Genomic DNA, 25,633 nt, shown 5'->3' with positions numbered 1-25,633 from the left:
AAGACAGCTATGTTGTCTACAACATAAACTGCAGCTGCGGTAGGAAATACATTGGGAAGACCACACAACGTCTTGAGGTCCGTATTCGTCAACATAAGGACAGCATAAGAAACAACGAGAGAAAGACTGCACTTTCCACCCACGCCATCGAGAATGAATGCTCTTTTGACTTTGGCGGCACGACAGTGTTGGATAGAGAAGCACAACATCACAAACTTCTCATTTTGGAGATGATCTACATTCAAACAAACAGAGAGAGAGCAATCAATCTGCAGAGCGACACATCCAAACTGGGCACTGTGTATGCGGCCATCATACAGAGTATGAGACTGGATGAGGAAAGGAGAATGAGAAGGAGAGAGGGAGAGAGAATGTTGGAGAGAGCTCAGCGGGAGATGGAACGCTCTGATGGGGTGCAAGAAGGAGATGCGCGCGCAGTACAGATTGGCCACCAATGAGAGGAGCTAAAGAAAATTGTGTTGTAGATGTAGTGATTTTTGATCGATTCGTGACGTGGTTAATTTTGTCCATTGACTGTAAGAAAAATAATGTCATGTAGATCTTTTTGAGTCTTATGTGTTCTTTTATATTGTTGTAGGCCCTGAGGAAGGACTAAAATAGTCCGAAACGTTGGCCGGAAATAAAAGTTAATTAGCCGAGAACAAGACCGAAAATCCGTCTTTTAAAATATCCTATTCATCACCCACGGTCGTCCCTTTGCAAAGTGCACAGAACTGTCGAAAACTCTGAAAATAGTGTTTGAAATTTTCTCTTGATTTCAAAACCAACACAGATTGATTACACTAACTTGAATAATTCAGTTTTATAAAAGAAATTTCATGTTAACGTAGTTTCTAAACTTCAGCGTCTTCTTAAGGCACTGAAGAGCCGAAATCTTGAAATTATTGACTTTTGAAGTCAAATAATTTTTTGGAGTCTTAAAAACAGAATCTTTTCAAGCATAAAACGTTTAATCACGAAAAATTCTAAACTTTCAACTTTAAGAAAAGTTTTTCAAAACTTTCAAAACAAAAAAATAATTTTAAAAAGAAAAAAAATCTCTAATCTACACCCCTCTCAACTTGTTCAGGATAGCCACATGCGAATGCCCAAAAGAATCCCATTTTTCTACCCCGCGGGGAGATTTTAGCAGTCGGGAATGCCCTAATAAAGTCTAATTAAGACTGACTGAAGGGGAGAGCCAAGCGAATCGTCCCTTATTTTTGAATGCTCGCTTTTTTCGGGAATTAATTTCAAAAACACCCAACCGATGCACTAGTGTGATAATATTTGCGTGCCATACAACTCAATTCTAGCTGAAAGACTTTTTTTTGTTCTTTTTTTTTTTGGTTGATTCGCACGCACTTCACCCCTCGGTCTGACCACTCACCCCGCTGCTGTGGGGGGTGCACAAAAGGGGGTTGTGAAATGCGTTGTGACAGGTACACATAATGGCATTCGGAGGGGTCTCATCTGTAAACAAGAAGCATCGCTGCGTCACACCACCCACCCACCCCCACCCGCTACAGAGGAAGTTCGTTGTTTATTTTAGCAAAGAATCTCTTACCGCGAAGAAATTTCTCTGCACGCGGGAAAAGGCTAAATTTTCGTGTGGAAATTCCACGTGTTCGACCTTCATGTGCAATACAATTTCCTTTTTTTTTCTTCTCCCTCCCCCCAATGTTTGTTTACTAATTTTCCACCCACTCCTTACAAAGGATGGGTGGGTGGTGGTGGACGGAAAAATCACGAGCGCCACCCTCTTTTCACATTAACTTTTCCACCCACATGCAAATTGTCTTTGACTTGAGGAAGAAAATTGTGTAGGGAAAACTTTTCAGAGCGCCTATTTCATCCCACCTCACTCAGTCAACGCGCATATTTAATTTATCACACAGAAGACTTCCTCGATCGGATTAACTGATAAAATCGATTACATTTTAAATACGTTCGTCCCTTTCTTAGAAAGTTTAATCTCCTAAAAAGAATTGAATTTAAATGAATAATATAAAAAAGAAGAAAAGAACTTTGGCAGTTCAACATGTGGGTAAAGAGAAGTTTTCACACAATTTCACCCTCCTTGTGCGGAGATGTTAAAATGCCTGATAAAATTTCTCCTCTTGAGTGCTTCTTCGGTAAAACCATCTCTAATTGGACGTGAAAATTGCTGGACGTTGTGAAATGTCCTTCCCTATTTGATATTCGATATGAAAATACCATGGCGAATGGGAAAATTCTCACTCGATTTTCTTTTTGCCGGCAACTCGCTCTCTCTTCCTCTGGTTAAAACAATTAACCCAGTTCTTGCTTTTCAGGAAAATTGTGTGCAATTTTCCATCCAAGCTGTGGAAGAGCTGTTGTGGTGGGTATGTACTGGAAAATGGGCGGCAATCAATTGAGAGTCGTCGCCTTATTTCGCAAAGATGAAGAGAGGCTCCTCTAAGACCAACAACACCACGTCATGCATGACAATGTTTTATTAATCTTCTCTTATTGTTCTCATAGCTACTTGCTAATTTTTTTTTCTTTTATTTATATTATTTATACCATTATATTTGCTAAGGAAAAAAAAAGAGGAAAATCATTTAACGCCACGAGGAAAAGTCTCTCTGCAGCGATTGCGGGTTTTCTTCTTTAATTCAGGTCAAAGGGGATGCGTCCAAAATATGCAGCATTTACGAAAGAATCAAGAGAAATGGTTCATGACACTCTCTAGAAGTTTTAATTATTCATTTTCAGCAAAAATATAATTTCTTTTAAGGTAAAAGTTTCTCAAGGGAGGGACATTTTCCTTCGTTGTGGTGTACATTTACTGTGAAAAAATATTTAATATCTTCTGTAGTTCTATCGTTAAAAAATCTATTAATTTAATGTTAGAAGTTAGTGCAGTTTAACCCGCTAGAAAATACTGTAGTCTTAAGAGTCTTAAGCGTCGCACTGCAGTTCTCAAACATATTTGAATTTTCTGCAATTCAAAATCTCAAAATTTCTAAATGTTTTAAATTCTTGCAATTTCAACAACAAAAAATCTAGATCTAAAGACATTTACTTGTAAGACATTCTTGCATTAAAATTCTATTTGAACAAACAAAAGAAACTCAAAAGCTTTAATCATTTATCTTGGACTTCAAACATTAGAAATTCCAGTAGATCAATAAGAAGAAATTCAAGAACTGCAATCGTTAGAAATTCTAGTAATACAAATGGTCTGAATTCCTGCAAATAGTAAAAAAAAAGCTCTAGCTGATCAAACATAAGATTTTTTAAGAACTTTATTAATTGTTGGAAATTTCAGCAGTTTGAGAAACACAGCTTAGTAATTAAAATCTTGATGCATAGTATAAAAAAATTATTTTTGCTGCATATTTAGCCACACCCGTTTGATCGTAAAACAGGTAGGTTAGGTACCAAAGAAAATATAATCCACTTGGGACACAAAATATAACATTTTTAAAAATTATTTTTTAACCATTTTGTAAATATTTTATATAACTTTGTGTTTTTTTCCCTTAAAATCTACAATATACTTTTGCATAATAGGAATAATAAATAAATTATAGGATTACACATTTCTGCTTTCCTTCACGACAGTACAGTGCAAGAGAATTGCGACAGACGACAATTTTCAATGGAAATTGAGCTTTTTTGTTTTTTCTTTTCTGTCAATTTTCTTTTTTTAGACACACCATTTTCTAATTAAATAAAAGATTGTTTTTTTAAAGCATTTTCCCACAAAACTACATTTTTTTTTCACTAACAATTTTACACGATTTATCTCATTTTTTTATTTTAAAGTTAGGTCTCTTTTTGAGATTCTTTTTACAATTTTTAATTTTTTTTTTATTAAAATATGGCTCATTAGTCACAAAAACTCCATGATTTATTTTTATAATTTAGACACAATTTTAAGAATCAAAAATAAAAACATTCTTTGTGCTTTCAATTAGTTTGCACTGTACTGTAAAATAAAATTGAATTTTCTTATCATTTTTTCTGTGGTTTTTTCATAGGGAGATAAAATTAAATTTGCATATAATTTAGAAAAAAAGATAAAAGCTTGTTTTTTTGGAGCTTTAGCTCCATTTCATTTAAAAGCTCTTGCTCTGAAGGATAAAATAAAAAAAAATCACGTCTTATTTACAATTCTTGGGCAATTGAGAAACTTTTCAGACACAAGAATGGAAAAATCTTTTTTTTTTGCATAAAAATTCTGTAACCTTTGCACCGCGCCAGGAAGTTCATTGTTCGTGTTTCTCAAAGCAAGAAAGGATGTTAAATAAATATATTTCGTGAGACTTGTATTGTCTCCATCGTCTCACTGAAGCTATTTAAGCTTATTTTTATTATTTTTTTTTCAAATTTTACTTCTTCCGTGTAAAGTTTTTTTTTTGCTTTTATTCAGTTTGTGGGGGTGGTATGTTTGTGAGGGATTAAAAAAAAGAAATTGAAAAATCATCTAAATAAATCAATTTCCATGAATTTTCTTCACATTATTCAGTTCAAAATGAAAAAAAAAAATCTTGATTAAATAATGTGTAGTTTTTTGCTATTTTAGCTGTGTTTCTTTCAGACACAGCTTTTGTGTACCGAGCAAAATCGAAAGTCGTCAGATCGGGCTCAAACTTGGGATGAGCACGAATTAGGGTCCCCACATTCCAAAAAACGTATGCGCCAAAAAATTTTTTTCCGGCCGGCCGTCCGGCCGTCCGTCCGTCCGGAGTATAACGCTAAATTGCAAGAGAACGGTAATAGATAGAGACTTGCGGTAAACGGCAAAGTTTAAATATCGAGTGGAAGACATCCGATTATGATGTCAAATTTTACCCCCCACCCCCGCGTCCGCCATTTTGGATAACCCCAAAATTTTGTTTTCGCTATATCTCAGCCCCAGTAATAGCTAAAAATCTGAAATTTCGATATGTTGTAGGGGCCATCAAGAGCTTTCCAACGATACCTCATTTTCGAAAATCGGTCAAGCCGTTTAGTCAATATGGCCGCCACAATTTTTCATCGAAAATCGACCATAACTCGAAAACGGCTTGACCGATTTTGATCAACCCGGGCTCAAATGAAAGCTCTCAACAAACCCTACAACTCTCTAGAACATCCGAAGTTTCAAAAGTGGCCGCTAGGGGGCTAAAAATCAAAAACAAAAATTTCGATGAGTTTTCGATGAATATCTCGAAAACGCCATTATCGATTTGCTTCATTTTTTGATATGTTGTAGCTGACTATATTATCTAGCTCCATGCCAAAAATGAAGAAAATCTATGGATCCGTTCTCGAGATATAGCCTTTCAAAGTTGGCATGTCATATCTCGGGTTCTACAAGTCCGATTTCGATCAACTCAAGCGCAAATGAAAGGTTTCGTGAAACCCTACAAATGTCTAGAACATTGCAACTTCGAGAAATGACCGCAAGAGACGCTAAAATCAAAAACAAAGTTTTCGAAAATTTCGAACTCGAATTTTTCGAAAATGGCGACATAAATTTTTCTCATTTTTCGATATGTTATAGCTGACTTCAAGACCTTTCAAACAAAAAAAAATTTATGAAAATCTATGGATCCGTTCTCGAGATATAGCCTTCTAAAGATTTATTAGGGTATGACTGTTCTAATTTTCCCGACTTTGCGCGTATTTGAATTAATTCGCGTTCTAGTTTGCTCTCACAAAATTGGTGCTCTGCAAGAAACACAGCTCTCGTAAGCTTGGTCAGCTTACCAGTACATTTTTTGTTCTCTATCTCCATCTTCTTCTCATTTATATATTTTAATAATTGGAAATGCTCTTGTGCTAAATAATTAATATTCTCACCTTTTGGACGCCCATCTTGATCCTTTGTTAATTATTTTTATGTAATTATTTTATTTCTTATTCCGGCGACAGATCATTCGAGTCAACAATCTCGAAATCTTTACCCGTTGAGGATCTCTGGCTGCTCTCAGATTCACTCTCAGACGGAGTCAGGGAGCTTTAAAGAGAAAAAAAGGATTTTTTTTTTAAAGTGTCTCTTTGTCACTTCAATTGCCCCACTCAGTGCTTACCTTTTCCTTTTCTCGCCCTCATCCGTCCCTTGTGTTGGCGCTTGAGCTTCCTTTGGCGCCTCAGCTGCCGGTTGTGTGTCCTCCACCTCCTTTTCTGGCTTCTTCGGCTTCACATGCGGACACCCTCCGTCGTCCTCGTCATCGCTGTGTTTCTCCTTGTGCTTCTTGCACTTTTTGCACTTCTCCTCCTCAATGCCTTTGTACTCGTGCTGTGGGAAATTTCAAGAATAAAATGCAAAGAATTTAAAGAAAGGATTCCTCATTACCTTGTAGATGGGCCAGAAGGATGCGAGGAATCCCACGTCTTCCGTGAGATTGGGGAAGAGCCAGAAGTGATGCTTTGATCCCGTAGCCACCCACACGAGGCAGAAGACAATGAAACGCAGCACTGCAAGACCCAGGATGAAGACAAGGAAGCCAGCAGCAGCGATACTCAAGTAGTAGACACTGAGACGTAGCGGAGTGGGCCAGAGCGGGAAGAGACACATCACAATAACAAAGACAACCATAAGGGCACCAAAGAGCCAGTAGTGCAGTGGAATGGGGTCATAAATCCACACGTATGCCTCTGAGCCGTCCACAAAGACCTGTTCCGGATGCATGTCCAGGCGAATTTTGCGTTTCTTCTTCTCCTTATCCACACGTTCAGGCTTTGCACCTTCCACATGACTACTTTCAGCGTCTGTACCCTTTTCCGCCTCCTTCGTGGCTTCACGACGTTCCTTCTTCTCCCCATCTGCGAGTGGTTTCTTCTTGTCGTCACCCTTCTTGCGTCCACGGAGCTCCTCATCTGTGACAGGAAGCTTCTTGGCACGATGGAAAAACTTGTGCACCAACATACTGTCCAACAGCTCAATGGCAGCCTCACGTGTGGGCATTAGGGGGCTGCTACCCTTGGCGAACTTGGACTCCATGAGGGCATCCAGGGCTTTTGATGCCGTAAAGTACTCAACATTGTGATTGAGACACTTTGTCTTCTTCGTGGGCACATTCCGACGTAGCCACTTTGCCACTGAATACTCCTCACTTGGGGGCTTATCGATGACCTCCTCCACGCCACCCGGGCCCGTGTATTCCTTTTCAAAGAGCGCCAGGATGACGTCCGGGAAGCAAACAAAAAGACACACAAAAAACAATCAAAATCAAACACTTGACGCCAGCTGATGCGGATTACAGATGAACACGACAGCCGATGGGGAAATAAAAGTGGAGCACACTGGCTATGGTTATGCTAATGAGAAGACCTAGAAACCCAAACTCCCGTTACGGAATCACAGAAGAAAACATTCCACGTCATGTGGAAGAATTCTCCAGTAAATTGCTGGATTTCATCATTTAAATGCAATTCCCCAAAAGAAAATTTATTAAATCTCTATGCCCAAAGCTTCCCTGTTTTCCCACTTGTGCCTGTCCAGGCAATTAAGCTGGGGCAGCCTGGGAAAAAGTCTCCTAGAATTCTCATTTTCAGCTGTGAGAAATTCCTTCCGGACGTCATTGGTGGGCAAGAAAAACAACCCTAAATGCACCCCAAGGAAGGGATTCAGGGAGAAATCCTCTGACAGTGAACTTCCTGAACATATTGGGGATCGTTTAAGCATGGAACATTGCTTGATTTACTTACATCTTTGCGTCTTTTAGTTTTTACACGCTTTTTGTCCATTTGAGAGAACTTTTCTTCTTCCTCTTTTTCGTTGACGTTCCTCCACATACATTAGATTGTCCCCGATTTAACCCTAATTTTTGTGCAAATTGGGGAAATGTTAATCTTACTCTCAGCTAGAGTTACGTAGAGCTGAATTAATTAATTTTTTTCCGGGAAAAACTCATTTTTGGGGCTCCAAAGGTTGCTGGGGGGCTTAAGGGGCCCCCGGGGAGCTTCAGTGAAAATTTAGGGGCGCAACTCGCCGGCTGAAAAGTCAGAAAATGTCTGGTCAAAATAATAAAATTTGAACTTTAACGAACTTTTCTTATTGCTTTTCCAAAAATACGGTTTTTCTTCTTTTACCGCCAATTTTTTTTTCACAAAACACATTTTTGGGGCTCCTGGAGCACTTACGGGTGCTCTGGAGCCCCCGGGGAGCTCCTCCGTGCGGAATTTGGGGCCCGCGGAAATTTTGACGGTTGGATTACAAATTTGAAAATTTTGACGGTTGGGGATTTTACACGCACTTTTTTCCCGGAAATGGATTTTCGCGAACTTTTCAAACCGGCGATGCCAATCGACGTGGCGTCGCTTCCTGGTCACAAAAAACTCAATTTCCCCGGAAAATTCAGCAGAAAACGCGAGAAAATTGCGAAAAACTGAATGTGTGAGGGAGACGGATAGCGGTGATATGCATCTGTTTCATTTTCTCTACAGCAAACAGTATACCAAAAAATACAGGGGTGCATTTTGGAGGTACATTTAGGGCGCCAAATTAGGGGGCTACCTGAAGGGGGTCTCTGGGGGGGGGAATGCAAAAAATTCAATAAATTGTACAAAAAATATATTTAAAAAAAATCCAGGAAAACTTAGAATTTCTCCTGACTCTCCAATTCTTTGAGTTTATGAGTTAATGAATAAATTTTCTCAATGAGATCCTTACGCTGGGATTTAATTTCTCCACCAATATCGGATCTTGATGGGAAGGACGAGAGATCGCCTGTAAAGCGATTTCTTTCAGCTCCATCGCCAGCTTCAAAATTCATTAATCCCCGTCTTCGGGCCATTTTAGTCAATTCCTGGTCAAACAGGCAATCCACAATGTCCTTGCACCTCCGCAAATTGGTGTATTCGTCACTCTCGAGGAGTCTTTCGGAGGAGGGTCGACCTTTAACAGAATTCTTTTCAACTGAATCTTCCTGGAGATTCTTCAATTCCTCCTGGAGGATTTTCTGCTCATCCTGAATTTTCTCCAGCTCTGCATTTGCTGCTCCACGAACCTCAAAGATCTTATCGAAGGCTCTGGAGAGAAGTATCGTCCTTGCGGAGGATGGTCTGCTACTTGAACTCTCAGATCGTGCCTGATGCTTTGATCCTGCTTCACTGAATGTCTCCAGAACTTGCTCAATTTTCTCCTGAATCTCATCAAACTTCCTCTCCTGCTCCGTTTCAGCCAAAATACATTTCCCAATGAGTTCTCTGTGGGTCTTCCGGCGCTCCCTCTTTGCTTCGAGCTCCGAATCGCTGTCCAGGAGCGGAGTTGTTTCTTCACGATACTTCTTGGATTTATCCTTCCACGAATGAATTTTATTTCTTTCGCCCCCCTGGCTTGATCTCTGCACAATTTCTCCGTTCATTGCGCGTGGGAGGTTTTATTTTTAATAAAGTTTTGAGAATAAAAATTGTAGAAAAGAGAAAATCTCGGAGATAATTCGTCCTGGACAAAATTATTTGATGGAACTCTTCGATTTAGGGGGAAAAATTCAAGAAAGGTCAGTTATTTGATTCTTTTGAAAAAATTCTTTTAAGAAAAAATTCTCCTGAACGAAACAAAAAATTAAAAGACTGATTTAAATAAAATGGAAAAAAATATTTTATTGAAAATGAAAATTATAATGGTTCGACAATATAAAAAAGATTAACTTATCATGTTTTCTACAAGAAATTCATCCCAATTGAACAAATATAATGTTTGCATTACACAATTTTGCTAATATAAATTAATGGTCGAAGCTCTTGCGATGATAAATTTTCTAATTAAACTTATATAAAAAAAATCAATGAAGATTAAACTTCCTCATAGCTCTAATCACCAACTTTGAGGCCTTTTCCTCTTGAAAATTTCTCCTCAGGCTTTAGTTTATTTATTTTTTGCTCATCTTTGGTCTTTTTTGCGCTTTTGAGTTTTTAAGAAAAAGTTCCTTAAAAAATTCTTTATAAAAATTTAGAGAAAAGTTTTGCTGGTCCTTCAAAAAAAAGTAAGAAAAAATCATTATTTAGTTGAAGGAAAATCATAAAGCTCTCTCGGTTTGGTGATTTCTGCTCGTTTACTTTTCTTTTTTTATTGTTGTCCTTAAAAATTAATGCATTTTCTCTATAAATTATCATTAAATGGTAGTGAGTGTGTCTTTAGGAAATATCTTTTTGACTTTATTTCATTACAAAAGCTCTATCAATGTTTCTATTGCATTAAAAAAGAAAATTATCGTAGAAAAAATTCTTTTGATTTTTCTAAAGGAATTTATTCATCTTTGCAGCTCTCACGATTTAATTTTATAAGATACAAAAAAAAATATAAGAAAATATTTCAAAAGCTTGTTTCTCAAAACGTTTTTCTTCTTGGTTTATTTTTGAGTATTTTTCTTATTTTTTACAATATTTTCCCTGTCTTGTTTGTATCTTCTAATGCCACCGTGAGAGCCTGAAAATACATAGACTCCTTTTCTTTAATTTTGAGAAGAGAAAAATCTTCTCAAAAGGATAAAAAATGTGCGATAGTTTGATGATTCTTTTGATAGAAAATATATATTTTTTAATAAATTTCTTCAGCCAATTTCTTCACCCAAAATGTTGACTTAATTTTGTTTAGTTATAAAGGAAAATCACTGGAAATTTTCACAGAAAATTTTACCAGAAGTTCATTTCTCATGTGTAAGAAATAACGCTCCCAATACAAATCCTCCTTTTTTTGTTTTCTTCGGGGTTGTCTATGAAATTCTTTTTTTGACAATATTCGTGTAAATATTTAAATATTTTTCATTTTTTTTCACAATTTAATAGTTAAAAATTACATTTATATATTGTTTCCGGAATATCACACATTCTTAAATTTTATAATAGTTTCTTTTTATAAGTATATTTCCCTTAACTTTCATGTTTAATAACATTAAATTATATTTAATATTTTATTATGCTCTTACAGTTTCTGGGTTTTAATTCATATTAATTTTATATTTTTGATGGGATTTCGCTTTAAGCAATTTTTTCTGGTTAATTTTGTGCATTAATTTTGAAATTTATTATTGAAACTTTTGGAAAGTCTTGCTCTTTTGAAGGAAAAACTGAATATTTCATAAAGAAAAGAAATTTAAAATTTAATGACAGATGCGGTAATTTTATGTCAAATTCAAATTTGAATTTTTAACAGATACGAAGAACTATTCTTTTTACCTTTTTAATTTTTTATTTTTGATTCTCCAAAATTGAGTGAAAAATCAAAAGAGCCTAGAACTTTCCTTTGAAAAGAGATAAAGAAAACCTTTTTATCGGTGGATTCTATGGTAAACTGTAGCGCTATTAGGATCTTTTGACAAATTAATTATTTTATCAAAAAAAAAAAATATGACTCTTCAGTTATAAAAAATGCAACAAAAAAACTTAAGTTGATCCCCCCCTCATGAAATGGGAGGAATACAAAGCCCTGCATTTGCCCCACCTGCACCACATGCACATCCACTAAAAAATAAAAACTAAATGTCCAGAATTGAGCATTTTGGCGCCACAGTCTTGTAGATTTTTTCACTTTTTCCCCATTTTCTCATTCACAAAATTTCTTTTCATTTACAAAAAAATCTTCTTTCTTCACTCATAAGATTAATTTTTCCTTCTCCGTGAAAACCACATTTAGGGATACTTTTTGGGACGTTAAAAAAATGGAACTCCCCAAAGTACATCCCCCTCAGAAGATTTCTCCGGAGTTTTTATGACAAAAAGATTGTGTACAAGATTTGAGAGAAAATGACTACAATTGATTTTTTTTCATTTACTTACAAATTTCTTTTATCAAAATGAAAAAAAGAACTATATAATATAAGAAACACAAAGTACTTGCGGAGGAGAACCTCTGAGCGGCTGGCTCGTTGGTGGGGCACACTCGGGCCCCTTAAGCGCAGTTCTCAGAGAGTGCCGGACACAGAGATTGTCTGCGTGGGCAAATCACGTCTGCGTTGAGAGCTTTTCGAGACGAGCACAGAGCTCCTGGGCAAGGAATTGATTCCGCGTGGCACCACATGTGGGTGGAACGGCTGCGGGGGCCACAATTGTGGGCAGCACCAGGGAAGGTGGATAGCTGATCGGATGCGATGGGCACGATCCCTGCCACCTCGCCTTACCGGAAGCATGGGACTGCACATAAAACGAAGGAAAGTCGTTAAAAATTGAATTTATGACATTTGACAAAATTTCTTGTCAAAATTCAAATTCAAATTTTAACCGTTTGGTCAAAGCTCTCAACTTACCATTGTAAAATCCCTCTTCCATGTGCTGCCACAGTTCCCATCGCAGAGTGGACACGGCCGCTCTAGACCATAGCCGCCACACTCACTGCAATCCAGGGAGACGTGATCCTCAGCCCAGGAGACACCACATGTGAAGCATGAGCCCATTTGCATGCGCAAATCCTCAATGGTGAGTACATTGTCGGCAGAAATCTCAAAGGGGCTCCCCACGAGGTCCGACACTGACGATGAGACACTCAAGCTTGAGCGCCTATCATTAAACAAAAACAGAAACACATCCCAATTAGCATTCGGGGAGTTCTCTTGCAAAACATTTGGGTCCGTGAGTCACCCAAACAAAATTTTTGAATGGAAACTCACCCGATAGATGAGCAAAGCTCAGCTAAATGAGGTGCCTGCACACTCGCAACGGACATTGTTGAAGGCACTGCAATGAAAAAAAAAGAGAACATCCAAGATTAGATCTTCTTGACCCACAAATTTATATCGCACGAAAAGAGCTTTTGATCACACAAAATTTATGCCATTTTGAGCTGATTAGGAGGTAAATTAAAACTTCACCTGATTGCGCTTTATTAAGGAAAATCAACCATTTAATAGCCAATTAATTGTGCCGGAAAATGCTTCAACTAAATGTGTGGAAGCAGCAATTTGCACTTCTAAATCACGCTACATTCACATGGCATACAAATAAATGAACTTGAGAGAGAGAGCTTTTCAATGTGCCTTGATAACACGCTCGCAGTGCTTCTCAAATGTTCTTTGCAGAATTCCACAATTCGTCATGACGCCAATTTGAAGATTAGTAATATTTTTTAGGCCATTGATTAGCAGGTTCTATTGGGTGTGATGGTCTCGTGAGATTTCGCGGAAATTTCTGAAGACACTTAATACGCCTTTTGCGACATTTTTTTTTTGGCATTTATGACGATGAAGATTTTGCGGAAATTGCAAAATAAAAAACTCCAGGAAGCAAAATTTGTAACTAAAGTTTTCAAATTGTTGAAAATTTCATTAAAATAAATCATTTGAAGGTTTTTGGCCTTAATTTCATTTCCACACAGGTAAAGGACGCGCAATGGCGTCCATTTGCATTCCACACGTTCCACACTATGTGGAAACTTATGCTAGAGGACTCTTTGATCTCTACAAGATCAATTTCACTATTTTAGCTACCAAGAAATTCAAAAATATGCTTTCAGAAAGCAGAACCGCTAACTCTTGTAATAATTCTCAAAAGCAACACAATAAAATCGCCATCATTGCCGAAGATAGAAAGGCAGCATGATGAGGAAATTGGATCTCGTGTGCAAATTCATTGACGGAGGCGAATTGTATTAGAATTAAATTTTCTTGTTATGCGGGGGCGCGCACATGAATGAAACGCCCACGAATAATTAAATTGCCATCCTGTGTGAAGCTGTGTGAAAACGCCATCTCGAGAAAATAACCCGGAATTTGTTGGTGCCTTTGAAAGGTACATAGCATTTACTTTTGCGCAACCTTCAAATTAAATTGCAAGAAACACTGCAATAGACAATAAATTGCGCGACATATCAAAAATAACAAAATGTTCTCAATGTTAAAGATGGGGTGAAAGTTCTCTAGAAGGGTGGAAAATCCCCTTGAAAGAAAATCCTCAAGGGCAGATGGAAAACTTTTGGGGTGACAAACTTTCTTATTGGGGCGCCAATTTCAAATGTCAAACCATTTCATGTGGAATTTTCCATTCTCTTTTATTGATTTTACTCATCCGCAACCATCCCTCCACCAACAACCCTTCGCGAAGGGAAAACCTTGCATCTGTATGGAAAATTTTTGCCAGTGATTTTTAGGTGGGTACACGCTATAAGGCGACATTTCCCCCAACGATTCTCTTGCACACGATTAGGCAATTTATTAATCAGATATAAAATATTTGCGAAATGGGAAAGCGACAATTTTTCATGCTTTTCCGCATAAAGCTGAGAAAATCAGTCAAGTAAGAATTTGTTTTGATGGAGCAAATGTCGTGTGAATTGAGGGATGAAATTAAAAAAAAAACTACGTGTTAAAGAGGTCAGTAGTGCGACATTTCTATTTGATTTAAAAATCCCACTAGATGGCATTAGTTTGCCAATTATGAAAAATACTGGGTTTGAAGAATTTTATTGACATTCCATGGGGAATTTTATTATTTGCAAAATCATTTAGATTAGAAACTTCCTCGTGGTCTCAAGCAAATCTCCCCTTCAACATTTCCCATCTACTTAACAAGTGTACCCAGCTTAATTTAAACTTGGAATGTCATCGCCACCAACGCACTCACTAGAAGTGAAAAAACCCCCCGGAAAATTGCATCATGCTCTCCAGACGTCTATGGGTAATAAACACGAGCAATATCTCCTCCATATATTCTCTGTCCGTATATTCACAGACCCACTATAAATATACCCAATGTGTCGACAACTCTTCAATTTTCTCTTAATTGCACTTACACTGCCCGACAATAGCTTATTTAATCGTCTATGTGTTACCCGCCATAAAATTGCCCCTACTGTGCTGCCTATTTTTGCCGTGATTCGCCCCCTCTTGCCAATATCCGCCCAGCATAGAATTCTAAGAACTCACCGCGCATAAAATTGCTTCCCAATGCAATCTACAAATTGACTTTCAATTGAGTGAGAGTAAGGAGAGCGCTCATTATATAGCACCTCAAGTTGCAATTAAATTGCAAAAAAATGCAGGCTATATCAAATGGGAGAAAAAAAATTAATATTTATAACAAAGACTTAATAATATATGCACCTCATTGGCACCTGCGCTAATAATTCTGTTGTCAAGTGTAGCCCGTATGTAAGGTAGGTATATATTTGAATTGCGAATTATTAAATCAAACACACGCATATACCTACATCTTGGATGGAAAAAAAAAGAGAGTGTTTTATGTCAAGGCGAGAAAAAAGAGCATTTCAACACTTTTTTTTCGAGTGTGTGCATACTTTTAACTTAAAATATTGCCGAAGTGTATTAGATAATGCAAGAGATGGGAGTTTAAACGGTTAAGATAAATTTAATTTATTGATAAATTACTTAATTGACTAAAGGGGGCAAACTGTTGGAAGGAATATTAATTAGAATTCAATTTAGATAAATACAAAAAAATCAAATTGAAAACGTGCTCAGTTGCATAACTGACCTTTTATTAAGAAATTTTAATTTTTAAGGGTAAAAAAGGACTTTTGAATGACTTTGCATTAAAATTTCCATTTAATCTTTGTGAATTAATTAAAATGATTTTTCATTTTTTTTTGCATTCTGATCCTGCATATGCACGACAGAAATTTTGAAGCATCAAATTAGTTTTACGTATTTTTTTAGTCATATTTAGAACTTGAAAATTACAAAATATCTTTCTAAAAAATTTGCTCCGAATTAAAAAACATTTTCTTGAAACGCATTTTCTGTTTTTTATCGTCTTTTATGAGAAAACCTTATAAGAAATCTCCAAGTGTATTTGACACAAAATAAGCATACGGTGCATATGCTTCATCAAGCTTAAATGTTTAAATGCTTATCCGTGCTTTTTTTCTTATTCATAAATATGAGAATAATATTTTATCTATAATAAAAAATTAAATTGGTAAAACAAAGCAGAAATATTCTTCTTTTTATTTCCTCAAACATTGAGCAATACATTGAGACACAAAAAGCTCAATATTTGTTCTTTTACCATCCAATAAACCTCGTATTCTCTGGATTTTATTGAAGTCTTGATCTATATTTTGCAATATTTAATTTCACAATATTTGAACAGATGCTTGCAATTTTTCTAGCGCGCAATTTATAGAAGTTTTATTTTTGTTGCAATCTCCGCCGCGATGGCTCACATTTCTTTCTAACGAAATTCACTGCATAAAATGAACTTTTTATATCAAACACGCGTGCCATCCATGTATATAAATAATAGTATATAGCGAAATTGGTAAGAGAGAAATAATTTCACGAATCAACCGAAAAAACATGTTCAAAAATTGCAAGAAATCAGGTGGGAGAAGAAAAAAAGAAGAATGTACTGGTAAGCTGACCAAGCTTACGAGAGCTGTGTTTCTTTCAGTGTACCAATTTTGTGAGAGCAAACTAGAACGCGAATTAATTTAAATACGCGCAAAGTCGGGAAAAGTTGAAAAGTCATATCCTAAGAAATGTTTGGAAGGCCATATCTCGAGAACGGATCCATAGATTTTCATAAATTTTTTTTTGTTTGAAAGGTCTTGAAGTCAGCTATAACATATCGAAAAGTGAAAAAAAAATTATGTCGCCATTTTCGAAAAATTCGAGTTCGAAATTTTCGAAAACTTTGTTTTCGATTTTATCGCCTCTTGCGGTCATTTCTCGAAGTTGCAATGTTCTAGACATTTGTAGGGTTTCTCGAAACCTTTCATTTGCGCTTGAGTTGATCAAGATCGGACTTGTAGAACCCGAGATATGACATGCCAACTTTGGAAGGCTATATCTCGAGAACGGATCCATAGATTTTCTTCATTTTTGGCATGAAGCTAGATAATATGGTCAGCTACAACATATAAAAAAATGAAAAAAATGTATGTCGCCGTTTTCGAGATATTAATCGAAAACTCATCGAAAATTTTGTTTTTGATTTTTGGCTCCCTAGCGGCCACTTTTGAAACTTCGGATGTTCTAGAGAGTTGTAGGGTTTGTTGAGATCTTTCATTTGACCCCGGGTTGATCAAAATCGGTCAAGCCGTTTTCGAGTTATGGTCGATTTTCGATGAAAAATTGTGGCGGCCATATTGGCTAAACGGCTTGACCGATTTTCGAAAATGAGGTATCGTTGGAAAGCTCTTGATGGTCCCTACAACATATCAAAATTTCAGATTTTTATCTATTACAGGGGCTGAGATATAGCGAAAACAAAATTTTGAGGTTATTCAAAATGGCGGACGGGGGAGTGGGGGGTAAAATTTGACGTCATAATCGGACGTCTTCCAGTCGACTTTTAAACTTTGCCGTTTACCGCAAGTCTCTATCTATCACCGTTCTCTTGCAAATTAGCTCTGAACTCCGGACGGACGGACGGACGGCCGGCCGGCCGGAAAAATTTTTTTTTGGCGCATACGTTTTTTGGAATGTGGGGACCCTAATTCGTGCTCATACCAAGTTTGAGCCCGATCTGACGACTTTCGATTTTGCTCGGTACACAAAAGCTGTGTCTGAAAGAAACACAGCTAAAACATTTGCAAAAGAGCTTGAAGAGGAGGTATTTGTGTTAAGTATAGGAAAAAAAATCTTATGTAAATTACATGTAGTGAATTTCACATGAAAAGATGATTTTTGTTGGGATTTTTCTGCCGTGCGTGTGTTGGAATTCCATTGATTGACAAATCAAGAAAACCAATAGCCAATATTCTCGAGAATTGACTCAATGGGTTTATCTTGCGGTAAGGTATTTACGATGAAATCCCCACGCTGTAAAATGTTTACGGCAGCAATTTTTATTAATATTTTATGCAAATATTGGGGGGTTTTATGGAGCTTTTTTTTCCACAGCGCGAGCTCAAGAAACTTTTAAAAGCTCTCGCGTTCCTTTTTGTGATTGTTGTTTATGCATTGAAGACAATGTGAAGAAAAATGGCATGAACCTTGTGGGAATTTGCTATGAATTTTTGACTACATAATACTACTATGTATGGTACAAGCGCCAATTAACCTCCCCTGAGTTTGTTGAACCACCAATCCTCACGCCAAAAAACTGGAGAAATTTGACATTTTTAAATTCCTTCACGAATTCACAGCGGTGTGAAGGCAAAAAAAAGAGAAACAGCGTGCAATCTGTTGTGATCTTTTTATATTATTTGGGATGAATTATCACCCACCTTTATACCATTCTTTTTTTTGCCCCTTCTCTCGTGAATCATCATCTCTCTCTTAGAGTCATGCGAGGTGCGTTTGTAAAAATTTTAAAACTGAAACTCTACAATCATTTCCTGACCACCAGAAGCATCACTTTCTCTGACCACATTGACCACCCAAGCACTTCATCTCTTCGTTTTTTTCTTCTTCTCTCATCTTATTTGTCTTTCACAAGAGCAAAAATTACTTTTTCCAGAGTGCACTTCCCACACTACCCATTTGGAAATGTTGTGTGTATGTAGTATTCAGGAAGGTGCATTTGTGGAGATTTTTCATCTCTCATTTAATGGGTTGACATAGAAAATATGCCTTACGGTGTAGCTGCACCCAAGAAAGGCGCGTTAGAAATTAAAATTGCCATTTTAATTCTCAATAGTTACGCGGTATGTGAATGTAATCTTTCACTCGAGTTTTGCATGTTTCAGCGCGCAAGTGTTTGCCGAAGCTTAAACACCTCCGAGCAATGTCAGTCTGTGAGAGATGACGATTTATTGTGTCTTTAACATGCAGACCGATAAGAGTTTTGCGGAGGCTGCAAATTAATGTTGAAAGTACTTTGCAAAAGCTCTTATTGCTATTTGTTGGCTGTTGAATTGTTTTCTTGTTTGAAATTTTGAATATCACAAGTTTTTTTTAATGCTGTCCAATCTTACATTGATTCCTGTTTTTTAGCATATGTATTCTTTTCCGTTTTTAACAGTCAAGTTTAAAATTTCAAATTACTGTCAAAGTTTGATAGTTGTCAAAATTTAGCCTAATTACCAAAACCTCTGAACGCCTTGAATTAATTAATGAATGTCAGTTCAAACTACATTATTCCACCCGGCAAATAGCAAATACAAACAAAATATTTTCTAAACAACCAATTAAGCTTATTATTATTTTGTCTTCTTATCAAAATTGCATAACCTTCATTTAAATGTCAGAAGGTTTGCCTTCTGTACAGTTGGCGCCATGCAAGTATTTTTTTCTTTTAAATTTATAAACCGCATAAAGTTATCTTATACTGCTATGTTGAAAACCACAAACTAATATGGATGGAGAATTCTTTGACCCGTAGAGACTTTTAAAATTCTGCACTGGTTGTGGTTGACCTCTTGCTGTATTTCCTCAGACTGAGCTGGCCAATAAAGTATTGCACCAATGTTGAGTGGGTTAAAAATAAAAGAACTTTGCTGCATTTATCTCACTTTATCATTTGACACAACTCCCTCTCCCCCCCTCGCGTGTATGCCCGCAAATTGGTAAAGGCCCAACCACAAACTTCTGGCCAAGAATGGATTTTACTGCCGTAAACTGGACACGACCAGCATCATTTTGCGCATTCCAAAAGGAGTTTTAATTTGACTTGGAGACACATTCATCAATAGCTCTAAATTGGCATTAAAGGCATGCGAAAAAAATGTTCTTAGAGGGGAGAAGGGGGGCGCCTTCGCACTTCCTAATGGACAATTTGCACAAGAAGCCTCGCGTGCACACAGCATTTGAGATTTTTTTCTATGTAGAATATCCCCATAAGTGAAACTAAGAATAGATGTGCGCCATGAGAGATGAGAAATCTTTTCTTTTCAGATGTAATTCTTGCGCCACTTAAAAAGCATTTTATGTAACAATTCTCGTGGTCAATTATATAAAATTACTTTTAACTCCCCAGACTCAACTATATTTGCACACACACAATACCATTAATAAGTTCTTCTAGCCGTCATCAAGTTTCTTTTTTAGTTTTGGGGGATTTTTTATTATTAATTTATTACAACAAAAAGTTTAAATACGCCGAGATAACTTTTTGAGGCGCATTTTCAACTATTTGCGCATAAACAAATTTAATTTGATTTCTGGGAAGGAAAAAGCTTTATATTTCATGCAGAAAAAGCAAAAAAAAGTGGCATCATTAATGGCACCTGACTTGTGTCTGTCTCGCGCGTTTAGTTTGCAATTAACAAGCTTGAGATGCGAAATTAAAATACAAGCTTTGAGGAATTCGAATGTAAGATGTTTCATGCTCGACTAATCACCATGTACTTTTGCTACTGGCGCCAATATTGAATAGAGAGACTGTGAGAGAAAAAAAGTAACGTGAGATGTCGCCGGCAAGACGGATCGCTAGGACCTTGATGGGCATTTCCTCCTAGTTCATTCTCTCTCTCTAATTTCACAACATCTTGCATGAAAGATTATTATATTTTGACTGCCAAAATGTTCACACAAAAAAAGCCCCCTCTGGCTATCCACCAAAACTTGATCTCAAAACAAACCATTCACTCATTGAATAAATTATTATTATACAAAAAAAGCTTTCTAAACTTACATATTATGTGTATTTTGGGTCTTGTTGAAAAAAAGCTGCAAAAATGTTGTATTTTCGCACTCTAAGCTCGTTCAAATTGGAAAATCCAATTACTCTGTGCACAAAAGTTTCACAATGAGAGATTTGAGTTTTGTCTTCCAGAGAACACCGGATGTCAAGATAAAACCCAAAAACTTGCGCTTAAAGATTCGGAAAATCTTTAATTTCTAACGTGAGTTCTTGCAAGTTTCGTGTGATTTGCAAAACTGTGCGCAATTTTCACAATGTTAATTTTTTGAAAAATTTTCACCACTTTTTTGAATAATCTCAAATCTCCACCGAAACGTTGAAATAACTCAACAAAATCTTAAACTTCACGCAAAGTCACAAAAGAGACTCAAAAGGTAGGAGTGGAATTCACCAACCGAGAGGAAAGCTCGATATTCATCGACTGAGCATGAATCGTGCAAAGCTTCGAGTATTTATAAACTCTTTCACACACATTGTGGGGAAGTTCGTTTTCGTGGCGCCGACGAATGGTGGGATCGTCTTTGGCATGACGTAGCCTCATATACAAAAGCTGGGGAAATATTCTCATGAAATGTATGTATTAGTTGGTATACCACAATCGTGGCATACCAAGTAATGTAATCATCGGAAAAACCGACCACCTCAGATCGGGCTCAAACTTGGTATGAGCACGTTTTAGACATCCCACATTACGAAAATGGTGGTGGAAAATTTTTGATCCGGCCGGCCTGCCGGTTATCCTGCCGGTTATCCTGCCGGTGGTCGTCATTTTGCCTTATAGCTCGAGAACGGTAACCGATAGAGACTTCGGGTTTGAAGTTTTCTATAGAAATGTGGGTGTAAAATTTCATTTTTTCGCATTTTCAAAATCCAAGATGGCCGCCGTCCGCCATTTTGAACTACTGTCAATCACTTCCCTTATAGCTAGAGGTCTGAAATTTTAGTATGTTGTAGAGCTTACTGAGACGTTTTCATCGACAATTCATACTTGAAAATCGGTCAAGCGGTTTAGCAAATATGGCGGCCTAAAGCAAAAAATGTTTTTTCGATATAACTTGAGAACGGCTTGACCGATTTTGACCATCTTGGTACCAAATGAAAGGTATTGAGAAGCCCTACAACTGTCTAGAACATTCCAAGTTCCAAAAACATCCGCAAGAGGCGCTAAAATCAAAAACAAAAATTGCCTAACTTTAAGGGGCAATATCTCTGAATCCCCATTAGGCAAATCTTTTAAATTTTGATATGTTATAGCCTGACTCAATATCTATCATCAGTCCGAAAATGAAGAAAATCTATGTCGCCGTTTAGAAGATATGGCCATTTGAAAAATTCTTGAATTTGAAAAGTTCTAAGAGTCATATCTCCTGTTCTGCTTGTCCGATTTTGCTCAACTTAGTATCAAATTAAAGGTTTTGCAATTCTCTACAACTTTCTAGAACATCAGAAATCTCTAGAACCATTTCTTGAGGACAAAAAGTGCAAAAAACTGTTTTGGTAGAACAAAAATCCGCCATTTTGTGTTCTGGAGGTGACCTTGAAATGTATCGAAATATATATCAGATTATAGCTTATTTCAATACCTTTCCAAAACTAGTCAAGAAATTTCTGAAGGTCTAATAAAACAAGCATTTAAATCTATCAAATTGATGAATTTCACAAAAAAATCAACTTTGCCTACTAATACTGCTCACAAATTAAATTACAACGCATAGACTGACCCATCCGCGTTGTGGTATACCAACTCTAATAACTGGACGCGTTATGATTGACTTTATGTTGGTTTTGTGGTGTAGAGAGCGAAAACTGTAGGCGTCTGTGTCGTTATCAAAACCCACCACCCCCTTGTCTCCTCCACACCGTCGCGACAGTACTTTTGCCCCCTAAAATCAGCTTGAACATAGATGAAAAAAAAGGCCCGTCAGTTGATGAATTAAATTTGTCAATTTGCAAACGAAGGTCAGTACTTCCCCACAGCCAGATGAAAAGTTTATGGTGCGTATGGAGCTTTACGCAAGTTCAAAGGGCCTTCAACGCGCACAACTGGGTCATTAGGACTTGTTAGTGGATCAAACATCTCACTATGAAGCTCTTGACAAAACTTTTAGCGATAAACACATTTTATAGTTCAGTGATCTTCTACCGAGACGTAATTTAAAAGATTAAATAAAAAACAAAAGTTTAAAATGAATTCATTGTGTATTAGCTTGTTTTACTCTTTAGAGAGCCTTTAAGTATTAAGAATATGTCTCCAGAATTTACTAAAAAAAACCTTTAAAAAAAGGTTCTCGAGTATCTGTTTTCTGTAAGATTTAAAGATTTTCAAGGTTTAGAAATATATATAAAAATATGAAATATAAAAAAAAGATTCTAAAAAAAACCTTTTGTTGTATAATTTTAAAATTCTTTTCATTTCACAAAATAAATTTATTAAATGCTTTCAAGTCTTTAAAAGACTGTAAAACTTTTTTTAGGAGACAGTTTGTTCTTAAAAATGCTTTATATCGTTTATATCTTTTGTGTTGTAAAAATTTATTTCTTCCTTAAGAGCTTACTTTTAGTATTTTTGGGAACTTTAGTAATAATCTAATTTTAAGACATTTTCTTTAATAGCTTAAAAATGCTTTAAGGTTTTTTTTAAAAAAAAGTTTTTATACATTATGTATAAAAAACTTTTTATATAATCCTGAAAAAAAATAATTCACGTTGTAAAGAGACTCAAAACAAATTCTTAACTTTCTCAAAAATTATATTATTAAAATAAATTTATTTTCTCTCTCTCTCTCTCAAAACTTAAGGAACTTCCAACTGAACATTTTTAATAATTTTAATACGTCCTAAGGTACTAATTATATAGTTTTAAAGTCCTCATATAGACTTGTTATTTTTATAAAATAATATTTTTTGTTGATATGTGAAATTACATTAAAAATATCTTTTAATGCAGAGGATGTTTTTCCAGAATTTCATTTTTAAAATAATTACCTAACCTTGAACGGCGTTTAATCTTAATGAAAAGCATCTATTTTACTATTATACACTATCCCCTATCCTTACGCTGCTCTATAAATAAAACAAATTAACGCAAAACATTTTATAGTTGTTCTATGTTGAATTAAATTATTTAAATTTCGTTAAACTATTTTAAAGTCAAAACAACTTTTACGGTTTCCATTTATTACCTATTGTTTTTCTTCTTTTATTTCATCGGATATGATTAAATTTCGCACAATATACTTCAAAGAAACTGATATAGCTTCTTAGAAAGATTTGATAAACATGGAGTTTATTTAGAAAACTTTTTGCTATCTCCAATGTATGATTTTTTGGCCACACGCGTTGTTTTTGTAGGGAAAAACCATAAAATATAAAAAAGTTGAACTTTATATGATGTTTGGACTGAATAAATATAAGAATAAATAAAACAAATTAATCAAAATTCTAATGCGCAAAATCACTGAATGCTTTTTTTTTGCTTACGCCAAATTCATTGACTAAAAATTTTATAAGAATTACGACGTAATTTTTTTTCAACAGAGACCTCCTTTCTCCTGTCCACTAATATTTTACCAAACTTATGCCATTTCTTGTGTACAGTATGGATCTTAAATAATCTCACGTCATACACGACAATATGCGAGAGAAATATCAAAAGAAGCGATTGGCAAATTTCGTGGTCACACACCCATAAAAACGCCATTCACATAACATCGTCAATGGGATAACAACAATTGACTGATGGAAGAATAGGGCGGGGGGAATAAATTGAAAATGAAGCATTAAAAAAGAAGACAAATCAATTGCATAAAAAAAAGTCAAAGATGCAATGAGTTCATTGAAGCAGGAAGAGAAGATTGAGAATTGTTTGGTGTACATGTCAAGGTGCCTCAACTGCCATAATTTTCTTTGTTTTGATTTGTTTTGCATCCCATTTCTGTACTCATAGTTTATTATATTTTATTATACAAAGGAAATTTCCTTGGGTATGGTAATAAGAAGATTTTAGGCTATCACCGATACGTCAATTTTGCTGTTAGAAAACGGTCAAACTGTCAAAACTGTCAAAAATCTATCAAATTTGTCAAATTTAAATAAACGGACATATCCCGGTATTGCTTTTCAAAAACAACAAAAGCACCGAAGACGCCACAATGTTGTCTCATTGTGGGAAAATGGAAGCAAATTTCACGCTATCGCATCATCTTGTTTCACAGAATGGAAGAGACTACGATGCATTTTATTGATTACTATCTCATTAATAAGCCATCATGTTAAATTTATTTGCATCCAAACATCAATTGAGATAGACGTGCGAAAAAGAATCCAAAGTACTGGCGCACTTGGGGGGCTGCTATTTGTATGTGATGGAGATAAATAAGGAAATATGATGACACGACGTCATTTGTACACAATTGTCAAGTTTTCGCGAAAACATTGGCGAATGTGTAAAAATAAATTTATATTGAAATCAACAAATCCAACGCACTTTGTCAGAAGCTTTGCAATATGGTGGCGCGTCTTTTCCTGCGCGGTATAATGTCTTCATGGACATGACACAAGGACGCAAATTATGGGGGAGGAAGTAAGAAGAAAATATAAAAAAAAATCTAATTAACAAATTTGCTAAACTTTTATTTTTTAATCACATAAGTTTTATAACTTTCAACTGCGCCCACTGACGCTCTATTCCTCCCCATAGATCTTAATTATAGAAAATTATCACATGGGGGAAATTTTTTTCAACTTGTAGTAATAGAGCAGAAGTCTCTGCGTGCACAAGAAATCAAGAAAAACAAACGTAATGCTGTTTTGTGGATTTTCTTTAACATGCACACACATCAAAAACTTTATGACAATTTCTCAGTTCTATTTTGAGCATGCAGATAATTGTTTTCAATTTATTTTATTTATTCTGTGTAAAATTTTCACTGTCACGGACAGCATTTTGCGAAAACTGCCGTGCGGACGATACCCTCCCACGATTTGGCCCAAAAAGATTCATTTTAGCCACAACAAAGTTTTAATGTTTTTTTTTTCCACGAACAATGATCGATAATTACTGTTTATTAGTTGGTATATTACATTTTTTTTTTCAACTCCAAATGGAAATTAAAAAATTAAAAAGTTTCCATCGCGACTCATTTTTTTCTCATCCCATTTGACACATCTTGGGAAAATTTCTCAAGTGGATAAA

The 25,633-nt window shown here is 36.0% G+C and overlaps 2 protein-coding genes and 1 long non-coding RNA gene across 6 annotated transcripts in view; 1 reads left to right on the top strand and 2 right to left on the bottom strand.

The window, feature by feature from the left end:
• The first annotated feature begins 12 nt into the window (after positions 1 to 12).
• On the top strand, positions 13 to 674 carry LOC129791454 (uncharacterized). The gene is made up of 2 exons (XR_008750701.1): positions 13 to 536; positions 599 to 674. It is a non-coding gene; the product is annotated as an uncharacterized LOC129791454 (long non-coding RNA).
• A 1,785-nt stretch (positions 675 to 2,459) lies between these two features.
• Positions 2,460 to 7,769, bottom strand: LOC129791453 (translocation protein SEC62). 3 transcript variants are annotated; one of them, XR_008750699.1, is made up of 5 exons: positions 7,669 to 7,763; positions 6,314 to 7,123; positions 6,048 to 6,256; positions 5,818 to 5,974; positions 2,460 to 3,958 (listed from the first exon to the last, which is right to left on the bottom strand). XR_008750699.1 is itself a non-coding variant. In XM_055829637.1 (4 exons), the coding sequence occupies exons 1-4, from the start codon at positions 7,753 to 7,755 to the stop codon at positions 5,875 to 5,877; spliced, it is 1,206 nt and encodes a 401-aa protein (XP_055685612.1). In that variant the 5' UTR covers positions 7,756 to 7,769; the 3' UTR covers positions 2,460 to 5,874. The 3 variants fall into 3 exon arrangements, 1 of the variants encoding a protein (XP_055685612.1); XR_008750700.1 differs by having other exon boundaries at positions 2,460 to 2,812; XM_055829637.1 differs by having other exon boundaries at positions 2,460 to 5,974; positions 7,669 to 7,769.
• A 1,769-nt stretch (positions 7,770 to 9,538) lies between these two features.
• LOC129791208 (protein pinocchio) overlaps positions 9,539 to 25,633 on the bottom strand; it is a 33,592-nt gene continuing 17,497 nt past the window's right edge. For both annotated transcript variants that reach the window (XM_055829276.1, XM_055829277.1), the window contains 3 exons: positions 12,567 to 12,633; positions 12,207 to 12,456; positions 9,539 to 12,093 (listed from right to left, as the gene is read on the bottom strand). In XM_055829276.1, coding sequence (XP_055685251.1) covers positions 11,905 to 12,093; positions 12,207 to 12,456; positions 12,567 to 12,633 — 506 coding nt within the window. In that variant the 3' untranslated portion in view covers positions 9,539 to 11,904. The remainder of the gene's footprint in view (positions 12,094 to 12,206; positions 12,457 to 12,566; positions 12,634 to 25,633) is intronic.

Source organism: Lutzomyia longipalpis, chromosome 2 (assembly GCF_024334085.1).
Source record: "Lutzomyia longipalpis isolate SR_M1_2022 chromosome 2, ASM2433408v1".
Classification (NCBI taxonomy): domain Eukaryota; kingdom Metazoa; phylum Arthropoda; class Insecta; order Diptera; family Psychodidae; genus Lutzomyia; species Lutzomyia longipalpis.
The sequence above is the reverse complement of the archived record's forward strand: the minus strand, read 5'-3'. Positions and strand labels throughout refer to the sequence as shown.

Bases quoted from the DNA above. Each gene is read 5' to 3' on its own strand.
- LOC129791453 (XM_055829637.1), bottom strand. From the start codon at position 7,755: ATGTGGAGGAACGTCAACGAAAAAGAGGAAGAAGAAAAGTTCTCTCAA. The intron at 7,124-7,668 runs GTAAGTAAATCA...CTCTTTGAAAAG, and splicing joins AAACTAAAAGACGCAAAGAT to GAATACACGGGCCCGGGTGG. The intron at 5,975-6,047 runs GTAAGCACTGAG...TTCTCTTTAAAG, and splicing joins GAGGGCGAGAAAAGGAAAAG to CTCCCTGACTCCGTCTGAGA.